This window comes from Haliotis rubra, unplaced genomic scaffold (genome assembly GCF_003918875.1).
Source record: "Haliotis rubra isolate DU_JTF1 unplaced genomic scaffold, ASM391887v1 Scf23, whole genome shotgun sequence".
NCBI classification, from domain to species: Eukaryota; Metazoa; Mollusca; class Gastropoda; order Lepetellida; family Haliotidae; genus Haliotis; species Haliotis rubra.
In genome coordinates, this window is record NW_025766336.1 from 1,176,139 (window position 1) to 1,189,914 (window position 13,776).

General features: G+C 39.1%; 1 protein-coding gene across 1 annotated transcript; it reads right to left on the minus strand.

Annotated features, from left to right (window-relative positions):
- Positions 1-2,726: 2,726 nt before the first annotated feature.
- Positions 2,727-12,631, minus strand: LOC124277930. The gene is made up of 6 exons (XM_046713650.1): positions 12,431-12,631; positions 7,920-8,033; positions 6,172-6,250; positions 5,248-5,415; positions 3,691-3,791; positions 2,727-2,829 (listed from the first exon to the last, which is right to left on the minus strand). The coding sequence occupies exons 1-6, from the start codon at positions 12,575-12,577 to the stop codon at positions 2,776-2,778; spliced, it is 663 nt and encodes a 220-aa protein (XP_046569606.1). The 5' UTR covers positions 12,578-12,631; the 3' UTR covers positions 2,727-2,775.
- Between the last annotated feature and the right edge of the window lie 1,145 nt (positions 12,632-13,776).

A 13,776-nucleotide genomic window follows, 5' to 3' on the forward strand; every position in this document is an offset into this window, starting at 1 on the left:
GCGGCTTCCACAAAAATGGAAGTCGGACAACTGGTAGTCTAGACTGCGGACTTTGTGTACCCCTCTTATAAGTGTTAATTGGCACTGCTCCCACGGCCGAAAGCTATGAAATACACAATGCCATTTTAGAAAGTGGTCAAATGTAACATATGTTATATTTGGGATTACACTTTCCAAACCCAAAACAAAAAAAGTACTAGAATCTGTACTTTACTAAGAAAGTGTAATCCCAAATATAACATATGTAACACTTATCAGAGGGGTACACAAAGTCCGCAGTGTAGACTACCAGTTGTCCGACTTCCATTTTTGTGGAAGCCGCGGTGGCGAAGGTCTAGGCGTCTGACTTTGTGTGCTGGCGATTAGGTGCCTAAATCTGAGGGTGTGGGTTCGAATCCCCAAAAGTACTAGAATGTGTACTTTACTAAGAAAGTGTAATTCCAAATATAACATATGTTACACACTGGTAGCTTCCAATGCTCAATTCAAATTCATTTCCTTACAGAAGATTATACAATAGAAATAGTGTCAGTGTTTGTTGTATTTAAACACATATCTGAGCTTATTAAAAACAGTATGTATTGTGATTTTAGAGGCGTATCCGTCCATCCTCATTTTCGTGTAATATGTGCATTGTAGTTTGGGCTGGTGAATCTGAAGAAAGGTCAACTTGACTATTGCATTAGCATGTGGTCGCGATCAGGAAATCTTAGCATGAACGGTTTAGAGTCTATGTAAAAAATGTTCCATATTTTCTGGTATTTTCATGATAATATAAAAAATGTTCCATATTTTCTGGTATTTTCATGATATTAAATGTCACAATTGTGGTTCTTTCTTCACATATATCGCCCAGATCTCTGTGTTCGAGGAAAGTTATTTAGATAAACCTTTGCGTTTGTGTCATGAGAACGATACTGGGGAATTATTGACATGATACATTGTGATGCTAATTTGAATGTTTTATTAAAGCCATTGAAGCAGTGTTGCTAAAGCAGTCCTCGCATCTTATGCAATGCCTGACGCTGTCTCTACAACTACCGACAGTCGATAAGGATGCAGTCCCACAACCTTGTGTCTAGGAACTCAGAGATGTAAAAGATGTGAGTAATCCTTGATATCTCAATTAACAAATGACCTTCTTCGATTTCCACATAGTCTACGTGGCATTGTTACACCGGAAGGTTAATTGACCGGTGACTTTTTGCCTCACAGTCGTTATACAAGAGAAGGGGGAGGCATATCGATGGGAGGTGTGTGTGAGGGGAAGGTGGATAGACGGGGATGGACGCGACTTACTGGGGTTATGAGGGACATCATCTGTAAGGTCGGTGGGACAAACATCCGTAGTCAAGTGAAAGTCAAGATAATGCTGTGTGGATGACAGCGTGCGGTCACTGTCCTGTTTGCTGTGGGCAGAATCGATGGCGGCTGTGACCCACGTTTTGGAATGATTACTTCAGTTGATCTCTCTTTGTTTATAGGTACTGTGCTGGTTGCACGAGGACGAGATGCTGAATTAGCAAATAAAGCAAAATTTTATGTAATAACGTTATTGCCTATCACGAAAAGGATAAATAAACCTTCGATGACTTAGTTCAGAGCTTGAAAATCTTGCCATTTATAGCATCAAAAACGTATGCATCGAGAGATGCATTTGGATGGATGGATGGAGGGATGGATGGAGGGACAGGCAGAGACAACACACATAATATTTGTGTGTTAGTTTGTCATGTAAAACGTATGCTTCAAAGTAACACTACGAAGTATTCAATAAACAATGTTTTTAATGTATTTCTCATGAGAGAAGGAACTGTTTAATGCCAGTTGAGCAGTATGTTGGTGGCATCTGGTCGGTCTTTTAGTAAAATGTTCTCGGCAAAAGATGGAAGTTTATCGTGAAATACAAACTAATTAGCGAGAACGTTTCCCTGGTGTTGGAGTATGTACAAAGAGGGCATATCAGTGAACCACTAAGAGAACCGTGAATACACGTTGTCACTCTGTCAATCCTACTTAAACTATAATAACATATCAGCAAGCGATTTTAAGTGACCATGCAGATCTCACCATCAGACCAATTTCACTTAAAAACTCTGAAGATATTATGAAAATATATTTCTTTAAAGAAGTATTACATCTTAATTGAGATGAGGGAATGAATAAGTTTAGTTTTACACCGCTCTTAGCAATATTCCACCTATGTGGCTTCACACGTTGTATCCATGTGGAGAATCAAACCCGGGTCTTCGGCGTGACAAGCTGAGCTACCCAACCGCCCCAATTGAGATGACACACCGATTAAGCAACAACTTCTTAACGTGCAACTCTTTCAGTTAAAATTGTCACCACAATTGTAAGTAGTTACCCTGAAAGAAAATGCACATCCTCCCAGCTCAGCTCAATACTTGATGAAAGCTGTTGTTTATTCAAAACATTGTAATCAATGATTTATTATCCTATTGTTTGTTTACGTGTGAAATAAACAGGGTTACTCTTTAGTGTAGTGTATCTAGCAACCATTGCTCTTAAACCCAAGCTTGAATATCATTTCGTGATGCAGACAAATATTGAGTCACCGCTACTGTCCCAATAGACGCCGTGTTTGTTCTGTGAAGCATTTGAAATATATGCATACAGTACAGATTGCGTTGCAGTCCTTATTGACTGCTGATTGTATACAGAGATAATTTCAGCTGAACAGAACATAACATGCGATGGATCTCTTGGAATCAGATCGTCAGTTTATTGAGTTGGTACATCAGTTGATGTCAGTTAGGATCCAAACAGGTCCTTTAATGCTCGAACCGCCCTTCCCACCACGCCGACCTATAAATAACACAGCACCATGACGTCACAATATTTACATTTAGGACAGAAGTGACAGATGAGCTTGGAAGTTCCATCACAAGCGAAAACATAAATTCAGACCAGGCTTGTCATGGGTATTTAACGTAAAACATGTGTCTGGTGTTTATGCAATTCAAACACTTGGAAACACAATGCAAACACAGATATAAAGAGGTAGAGCGTAGAAAAACATCATCAGACTGAAGCACCTGCTAAGATATGTCCCCACACGAATGTCAATCACGAATGAACTTATCACCTGTACATATTGAGCTAGATCTAATCGGAGGTGGTTGTGTGATTATCGAAGTGGCATTAGAAGGAAATTTTGTTAAACAGCATCACGACTCACTGAGGTAGAATGTCGAACACATTTACTATTTTATCTTAATAACCAGTGCCCCGTTCTACAATGCGATCACAGTTCTAAGGTGATCGTTACTTCCATACTTTAACAGAGGCATATGTATCGTATCGCTAAGATCGCTTTCTTAATCCCAGATTGAAAATGTTTTCTTTTCTATTATAGGATTTAATATGTAAATTACCTTAATATATTATCATATATATGATTTAGTTTCATAAATATGTTTCTGATAGGGGTAAATGTTCTGGAAACACAATATTGGAATTTAATATATACTGAGAGAAACAAATAAGGGAACATCACTTCACGGCAGTGTTCCTATATTTATTCCCAGATATCCTCCCACAACGCTATACAAAGCTTGTGATGAAAACTTGAAAGTATGAAAGGAACACTTGAATTTTCCTGTGTTCCTTTATTTGTTTCTCTCAGTATATGTGTGAATACAGTAAAACATGTCCAAGACTACTGACCGCACTGCCCCCTGTCCGACAGTTTCGCGGGAGGGTGAACACACTGCGGTCCTTGATGCCAGGCTGGAACGACGTGATGAAGTAGACAACGTCGGTCTTGGCTGGAGACAGAGTATAATCACTATAATGACTCGGTACACAGAGCAGGCAGTTCCACAATCTATAGCAGCACATCGTGGCGAGGTTATATCAACAGGAAATGTTATGTAGGATCTATTTTAACAGTTTCAACAATTCCTGGGAATGACAAGGGTTATATAGACGGGTGTATTTAGCAAAGCACACAGACTTATGAAGCATGTAATAAAAAAGCAGTCAAAAAAGCATTAGAGTAAGCTTTCAAGCAAAAATAATAACAGTATTTTTTGTAACGGTCCTTTGACTATTATATAGATTGTTAAGTCGCAGTGGTGATTGTTGAAAACGTTATTGACAATGGCAGCAAAGGAAACAAGAATCTTGAAATCAGAATTAGTTGAGGGTCAGATGCCCTTCAAACTAAGTCCCTTAAGCCATTCCATTGAGATTGATTAATTAATACACCTGCATTGTTAAGGTTTTGATCAAGTCTCTTACTTGGTTTACCCTACGAGGTTCTGTCAAGCTGGCTAGGGCTAGACAGATCAAATCTAGTGCTTATCTCCCAAAGCCACAATCCACAAAGGTATTAATCAGGTATTTAAGTACAGCTCTCTGTTTCCTGCTACACATGTATTTATTCTCTTTATATATACTCCTTTGTGCATATTTCAATAGTGATGTTATATATATCTTTGTATATACTCTGTCTTCTGTGCATACTGTGATAGCATGTAATGTTAATGATGCTAATGTTTCTGCGGGAGATAGCTACCTACGTTGTGAAAACTTGCTCAGTCCTTTTCCTTGTGAATAAACTATGTTTATATCAACCCTGAGTCACAAGGTGAACTGAACATGTTTTACGAGACTTTAAATATTATCAGGATTTCCTGCTTGCCGTTTTCCCGGAGAGAGGAAGGTCGGCGGTTCGATCGTCTTGCCGCATCATACCATAACACGTTAAAAATGGTCCCCAGTTTCATTGACGTGCGCCTGGCATTTCGAACATGAAACAAGAACTAGTCGGCTAGGAGTCGTGATGTGTGGTATCCATTTTATATTGCAGCTTGTTTGTTTGCTTGTATGTTTGTTTTGTTTTGTTTTAAGCTGCACTCAGCAATATCCCAGCTATATGACGGCGGTCAATCGAGTCCTGACCAGACAATCCAGTGATCAGCATCATGAACATAGATCTCAGCAGTCGGTATATGATGACATGTGTCAACCAAGTCAGTGAGCCTGACCACCTGATATTGTTAGTATGGGTTGCTGAAGATCAGTTCGAACCCTGATCTTCACTGGTATGAAACAAAGCATCTCCATGGGCTGGTGCTATACATGTACTTGCATGTCGCTGTGTAAGTGTAATCGTCTTGACCACAATGTCTACCCTATTTCACCTCACCACATGCATGTAATATCCCACATATCATATCATATTCATCCTCAGCAATATGTGTAATAGCGGGAATGTACCGTTGTTCATTGTGCCGTATGACGCCTCAACCATAGGGACGCAGCCGTCGGCCGTGACGACGAGGTTGACGACGTTGTCGGTGCCAGGTTTCTGGTACTGCCACGTGTTCACCTTCAGCGCCATGTCGCCGTAGCCAAATGAGGTGTTGCCCAGGAAACGGGAAATGGCTGATGGTGATACACACATGTATGTAGGCTAAGTTCAACATATGTATGATTCCATTTTTAAAGGCACTATTTCACACCACACTTCTCTAAAAAAATATATCATTTCTCTCAATGCATTTCTCTCAATAATACTAACTATCAGCCCTCAGGGAAGCTACTATATAATTTATTCAAAACAATTACGTATTTACATGAATTTAATGAATTAATGGAGCGTTGCATTAAATCGACTCTCGCGCCCTCTATCGACCGAACATTATTTCAAGTGAACCCCATAGAGTTATGTCCCTTGGAGCGCTCTTTACGAATATCCTACGCACAACTTGTGATTGAAACCATTTCGGAAAACACCGACAACAACGCATGCGACAGTTTTCGATGTACGGAGCAATTGTTTACATTCCATATATGACAAGTGTTCTCTCTTTGGAAGCTGTTGGCCTCGAAGTTTCAATTATCGATTTCAGGCAAGTCGTAAGGGATAATAAGTCTTTTACTGCATCAATAGGAAACTAAGGTGAGAGTATATGCGCCAGTATATATAATATAATATAGGCCAAAATATTGTCGAAAATATGTGAAATTATGCCTTTAATATCAAACGTTAGGACTATCACATTTGAATGACATTTTCATCACATTTATATGAGCCATCGTTAGCAGAACTCATTAGATAATAATTAGAGACAGTTATCTTATGTTCGTAATTACGTCACTCGCCGTACATTATTACGACAATCATAATACGTCACCTACCAGGTACGCATGGCTCTCTCATTTGTTCCGTGGTGTCCAGAACTGTACACCCGGTTTCTGATTTCACGTACTCTTTACCCTGAACATATGTATAGATTTAAAACAAGGGCAACAGTTCATTCGCAGCTTGACCGAAGTTATCATCCATGTGTTTGGCTGTCACAACAAAGAAGCAGTCGGAGATGATTAACATGAGTCATGCATCAAAACTATCTCATAGTTCCATACCCTAACGTACAGTTGATGGGCCTATGTCAGTATGTAGAACAACCTGTGATCCTCAGAGTATACTCATACTCTTCACTGGCGTCACAGCAGTTAAGGTAACCTTGATGTAATCAGCAGGTTGACAGTCAAAGTGTGGCGATGACTGCTTGAACAAACGTTGATGTCAGCATTGCCACTTAAATATCTTATGCAAAAACACTGGAGACAAAAGAACTGACAAACACGAAGGAATGTAACAGTGAAGAACACATTCGAGTATTTGGATGGGTTGAGTCCATAAATACGTTTTTCACCTCACTGAAAGTGAACAGGATCCGTATAAGTCAATCTGTTGTCATTTAGATGTTGTTACGTCCGGCCAACCTTGGGTCCCTGTTGTCGATGGCGATCTGTCCTCTATAATGTCAGCAATTTGCCTAGGTCAATGTACACTCAAGGTAAAGAGCCAGCCTGTCGGTGTTTGACATCTGGTTTATGTCAATGGACGCTTTCAGGTGTAACACTGTCTATGGTGTTATTACAGGATTTGGTATGGTATTTCCTATCATATATATTGCAAGAACAAGTGCTACAGGCTCACGATTAGTGTTTGATAATAACAACTCACGTGGTGGCTTAGCATGACACTTGTTGACTCTCAGGGATTAGCAAGAAATTCCAACGCTTCCTGTGTAGTCGATGATTTATAAGAAGATCAGGAAAGGAAATCTGAAGTCGCACATTATACAGCATGTCTTTGCATTATACAGTGTTACAGACTATGTCTTTGCAATCTGTACAAAGTGGCCAGGTTCTAAGACAGCTGTTTTCGCAATTGTGAAAAACGAAAGACACATTCATCTGTTATTGTGCCGTCATTTTGTAACGTATTTTATCCTGTGCAACTGAGATATATGCTCTACATTCACAAAGAAGGATTGCTTAGGTTCTCCCTATTTTTTATATGCCCCATCTTCCGCCCACTATGAATTTTCATTTCGACGTTGAAATTTTTTTTCTTCTCGATTTTCCCCGCAGCTGTCGAATTGAATGCCCTGATGTGATATACATAGTACTCGTACTAGAGTACACACATAAAAAACAGGTTAACGTGATCTTTCTTTAGCTAAATATTTTAAAGCCAATCGATTAGAAGTACATCATAAACTAATTTCAAAACCATTTTCAGGTTATATACATTTTTATGTCTCACAAAAGTAAGTCAAATAATTAGTGAAAAGCATTATATTATTGTTATTTATTTCAGTCTCCCGCCCGTCCGCACTCTTGTTGGTTGAGGTTGGGGATGAATATCACATAAAATATACGGATTGACATATTCTGGGAATGATTTTACTTTACAAAACTGAACAAAAATCGACATACGTTATGTTCTATCCAAGTTCTGTAAAACACTACTTCACGTAGTTTCCAAACAGCAACTATTATACGGTGAAATATACTACGGATTGGTCTACTTTTTGTAGGAACATGTAGATGTTTCAGTTTCTTCCGTAAAATATTGTTTAAAACATACTCACCGCTTTGTAGTCAATTATGACATTTGTTACTTGCACTGTCCCGTCGGGCTGATTCATGTGTGCCTCCAGCCTCATCATCTTTGCGTAATAGTCGTAGGACATTAGGTTGTACCCCTGGTAAACAAAGTACACAGAGGACATTAGGTTGTACCCCTGCTAAACATAGTAGATAGAGGACATTAGGTTGTACCCCTGGTAAACATAGTAGATAGAGGACATTAGGTTGTACCCCTGGTAAACATAGTACATAGAGGACATTAGGTTGTACCCCTGGTAAACATAGTACATAGAGGACATTAGGTTGTACCCCTGGTAAACATAGTAGATAGAGGACATTAGGTTGTACCCCTGGTAAACATAGTAGATAGAGGTAGAGGACATTAGGTTGTACCCTGGTAAACATAGTACATAGGACATTAGGTTGTACCCCTGGTAAACATAGTAGATAGAGGACATTAGGTTGTACCCTGGTAAACATAGTAGATAGAGGACATTAGGGTTGTACCCCTGATAGTAGATAGAGGACATTAGGTTGTACCCCTGGTAAACATAGTAGATAGAGGACATTAGGTTGTACCCCTGGTAAACATAGTACATAGAGGACATTAGGTTGTACCCCTGGTAAACATAGTAGATAGAGGACATTAGGTTGTACCCCGGTTGTAATGGTAAACATAGTAGATAGAGGACATTAGGTTGTACCCCATAGTAGTAATGTAAACATAGTAGATAGAGGACATTTGGTTGAACATTAGCCAGGTAGTATAGAGGACATTAGGTTGTAAACAAACATAGTAGATAGAGGACATTAGGTTGTACCCAGGTAGGTTGTAATGAAACATAGTAGATAGAGGACATTTGGTTGGGGAAACATAGGACATTTGGTTGGTTGTAACCATAGTACATAGAGGACATTAGGTTGAAAAACCAGGTGGTAATAGTAAACATAGTAGAGAGGACATTTGGTTGTACCCCAGGTGGTAATGTAAACATAGTAAACATAGAGGACATTTGGTTGAAGCCAGGTGGTAATGTAAACATAGTAGATAGAGGACATTTGGTTGATAGAGGACATTTGGTTGTAGCAGGTAATGTAAACATAGTAGAGTAGAGGACATAGAGGACATTTGGTTGAAGCCAGGTGGTAATGTGAACATAGTAGATAGAGGACATTTGGTTGAAGTTGTGGTAATGTAGATAGAGGACATAGAACATAGAGGACATTTAGTTGTACCCAGCCAGGTAATGGTAACATAGTAGATAGAGGACATTTGGTTGAAGCCAGGTGGTAATGGTAACACAGTAGATAGAGGACATTTGGTTGTACCCAGGTGGTAATGGTAACACAGTAGATAGAGGACATTTGGTTGAAGCCAGGTGGTAATGGTAACACAGTAGATAGAGGACATTTGGTTGAATCCTTGTGGTAATGTGGTACATAGAACATAGAGGACATTTGGTTGTACCCAGGTGGTAATGTAAACACAGTAGATAGAGGACATTTGGTTGAAGCCAGGTGGTAATGTAAACATAGTAGATAGAGGACATTTGGTTGAATCCAGGTGGTAATGTAAACATAGAACATAGAGGACATTTGGTTGTAGCCAGATGGTAATGGTAACACAGTAGATAGAGGACATTTGGTTGTACCCAGGTGGTAATGGTAACACAGTAGATAGAGGACATTTGGTTGAAGCCAGGTGGTAATGGTAACATAGTAGATAGAGGACATTTGGTTGTACCCAGGTGGTAATGTGAACATAGAACATAGAGGACATTTGGTTGAAGCCAGGTGGTAATGTAAACATAGTAGATAGAGGACATTTGGTTGTACCCAGGTGGTAATGTGAACATAGAACATAGAGGACATTTGGTTGAAGCCAGGTGGTAATGTGAACATAGAAAATAGAGGACATTTGGTTGAAGCCAGGTGGTAATGTAAACATAGTAGATAGAGGACATTTGGTTGAAGCCAGGTGGTAATGTAAACACAGTAGATAGAGGACATTTGGTTGTACCCAGGTGGTAATGTAAACATAGTAGATAGAGGACATTTGGTTGAAGCCAGGTGGTAATGTGAACATAGAAGATAGAGGACATTTGGTTGAAGCCAGGTGGTAATGTAAACACAGTAGATAGAGGACATTTGGTTGTACCCAGGTGGTAATGGTAACAAGTGGTTATGTGAACATAGAACATAGAGGACATTTGGTTAAGCCAGGTGGTAATGTAAACATAGTAGATAGAGGACATTTGGTTGAAGCCAGATGGTAATGTGAACATAGTAGATAGAGGACATTTGGTTGAAGCCAGGTGGTAATGGTAACACAGTAGATAGAGGACATTTGGTTGTACCCAGGTGGTAATGTGAACATAGTAGATAGAGGACATTTGGTTGAATCCAGGTGGTAATGGTAACACAGTAGATAGAGGACATTTGGTTGTACCCAGGTGGTAATGTGAACATAGTAGATAGAGGACATTTGGTTGAAACCAGCTGGTAATGGTAACACAGTAGATAGAGGGTTGAAGCATTTGGTTGAATCCCTTGGTGGTAATGTAATCATAGTAGATAGAGGACATTTGGTTGAAGAATCCAGGTGGTAATGGTAACACAGGTAATGTAAACATAGTAGATAGAGGACATTTGGTTGTACCCAGGTGGTAGGTGGTAATGTGAACATAGAAAATAGAGGACATTTGGATGAAGCCAGGTGGTAATGTAAACATAGTAGATAGAGGACATTTGGTTGTACCTGGGTGGTAATGTAAACATAGAAAATAGAGAGGACATTTGGTTGAAGCCAGGTGGTAATGTAAACATAGTAGATAGAGGACATTTAGTTGAATCCAGGTGGTAATGGTAAACACAGTAGATAGAGGACATTTGGTTGTACCCAGATGGTAATGTGAACATAGTAGATAGAGGACATTTGGTTGAAGCCAGGTGGTAATGTAAACACAGTAGATAGAGGACATTTGGTTGAATAATGTGAACATAGAAAATGGTAATGTAATCATAGTAGATAGAGGACATTTGGTTGAATCCAGGTGGTAATGGTAACACAGTAGATAGAGGACATTTGGTTGTACCCAGGTGGTAATGTGAACATAGAAAATAGAGGACATTTGGTTGAAGCCAGGTGGTAATGTAAACACAGTAGATAGAGGACATTTGGTTGTACCCAGGTGGTAATGTGAACATAGAAGATAGAGGACATTTGGTTGAAGCCAGGTGGTAATGGTAACACAGTAGATTGAGGACATTTGGTTGTACCCAGGTGGTAATGTGAACATAGTAGATAGAGGACATTTAGTTGAATCTCTATTGGTAATGTAAACATAGCACGTGGAGGACATGTTGAATCCCTTGTGGTGATGTAAACATAGTAGATAGAGGACATATGGTTGAATCTCTATTGGTAATGTAAACATAGATGGAGGACATCCTGTTGAATCCCTGGTGGTAAAGTAAACATAGTAGATAGAGGACATTATGTTCATTCACCGCAGAGAGTCTCAACAAAATATCTGTGTTAGGTTAAAGCTGTGAGTTGTGGTAAACCAGAACAGGCACTGTTGGCATTTATTATTATATTGATGCACGTATCGTTATGTCTTATCATCAGCTCCTTGATTCAACCCTCCATAAAAGTCTTAGTATGTGATTTTGACGCATCCCTCGCGATGCTTAAAAGGTCATAAACTCCCTTGATTCATGCTGCGTGATGCTTAAAACATATCATTATATGACACTTTACTTCACCCCTCGAAAACAGGTCCCTATCAAACACCACCCGGAAAGAACACACGGAGGGCGATAGAACACAACCTCACTAGTCATCAAGGTAATCTATTCGCCATCTCTCAGGACAAGCTAGTGAGCTTCAAGTGATCAGTACTTCTTAACCTTTAACAATCGTGCATGGGACATCATAATCACTGGGCCCCTTTAAATTGGGCACCATGTGAAGAGCGCTTAAATTCTCTGGCTTGAACGTTTTCGATAGCGAAAATGTAATAGCAAATATGTTTAATGTACACTTAATCGTTCAAACAAATAACTTCTTGAGGAAACGTTCTGAACCCGATTACAATTATCAAACTTTCACGAACAAACTTCTCTCTCTTGGAATCAAGGAAATTTGGGTCAGGACAAGTATTTAACAAGGTAATCAATTTTAGGGAGATTTTTCGGTCTGGTATTACGCTTGTTAAAGGTGGAAAAAGTTACTCCCCGCAATATTTACTTGCCAACAAATCTATTTCGAATTGTTTTTCGCAATAATGCACATTGAAGAAGGCTACTTTTTACGCACTGAGCAAACACGACGATCATTTTGGAATGATTTTTTGTTTTAATTTCCATCCCTTAATTTGTATTTCCTTAATGCCCTAAAGCATATTTATTTCATTAACACAATTGAAACCACACTTCATATGTGTGTGTGTCGGCACTGTCGTCGTATTGAATCACCTTAAGGCCCATAGTTGCCAGATATTCAACTCACATCTAGATATTGGGTGTTTTGTCCGGGGAGAAAGACGCCTCCAAACTCTCCCAGAATGGCTTCAAACTGTTTGTCCACACAACATTTCTGTGGTTCGGCAGCAGCAATGGTGACAAGGAAGGAAGCAAGAAGGCAAGGAAGAATCATGTTGGCCTGTGTTAGTGTACTCCACCAGGTCAACCGCTGATATGTGCCTTGTCACACAGATCACCCAGGTGAACATTCCCATGGAGATTTCACACAGTAACTAAAGATATGTTCACTGCAATGTATTTATAGACATCAGCTTGCAAAGGTCGACATAAGGTAATATTGCTATACCGTATACCAACACTGATGCTTCTACAGTTATTACCTTTAATGTATGCCTGTAATATATGCGCTCTATGTTCATAATCGTAAGACTACTTCAAGAATCCCTTGAAGCGTCAACAATTACTTATAATTAGGAGAGTTTTAATCCATAACACTAATTTTGTAATCAGAAGCATCAAATGTAGATGAATTAATATTGGATTCAGTTGATGGTCAACAAAAAGTAAGCTGTTTACGTGAGTTGTGTAAAATTACGGGAACTCCGGAAGATTCTTTTGTGTGGACATGATGCTATTTAAGCCATCCGATCATGTAAACAGTAAAACGCAAATGCACATACAGCTCTTTTTGGAGAAACAAAACAAGAAAGTGTTTCGTTTCGCCTTATGATTTAAGTTTACAAGATTAACATGTATTTTCACTGAAAATATATTTTAGCGAATTTCGACCTTTTTGTAGCTACTAAGAAATGAAGCCCATTACTCTGGTCGATATGTTCTATGTCATTTCATGAATGTGTAGGAAATAATATTATTTGTGATTTAAGTCCCTAACATTAAATATTTAAAGGCCCGAAATAAGTCTACATGATCAAGTATATGCCACGTTAGTGCTGTAGACCTTACCCTTGCCTGTGTCTGAGTCATGAGCAGGACATACCCGAGTTTGTTCACATTCATAGCCTGTTTGCAGTGAAAACGTACCGATGAATTTCGCTTTAAACAAAAAAGTAAATCAAATAAAGTGAAATTAAGATTGCGAATCCTCTTAATTCTACCTTGCCAATTGAATATTTAAATCTCAGAATTTTATTCATCTTAGGATAAAAGTTGTGTAACAAACGATCATAGATTATAATGCCAGGTAATGTTTATATGACATAAGGGTACCGTGCCACTGACTAGGTAGTTTGGAAAGGTACCAAATATGTATGGCATTACTGCTAAACAGACATTACGTTGCAGTATACTACTACTTCCATGGGCAATTCTCAGCTCCTCTTGCCAGGGTAGTTTTACCACGTCCGACTT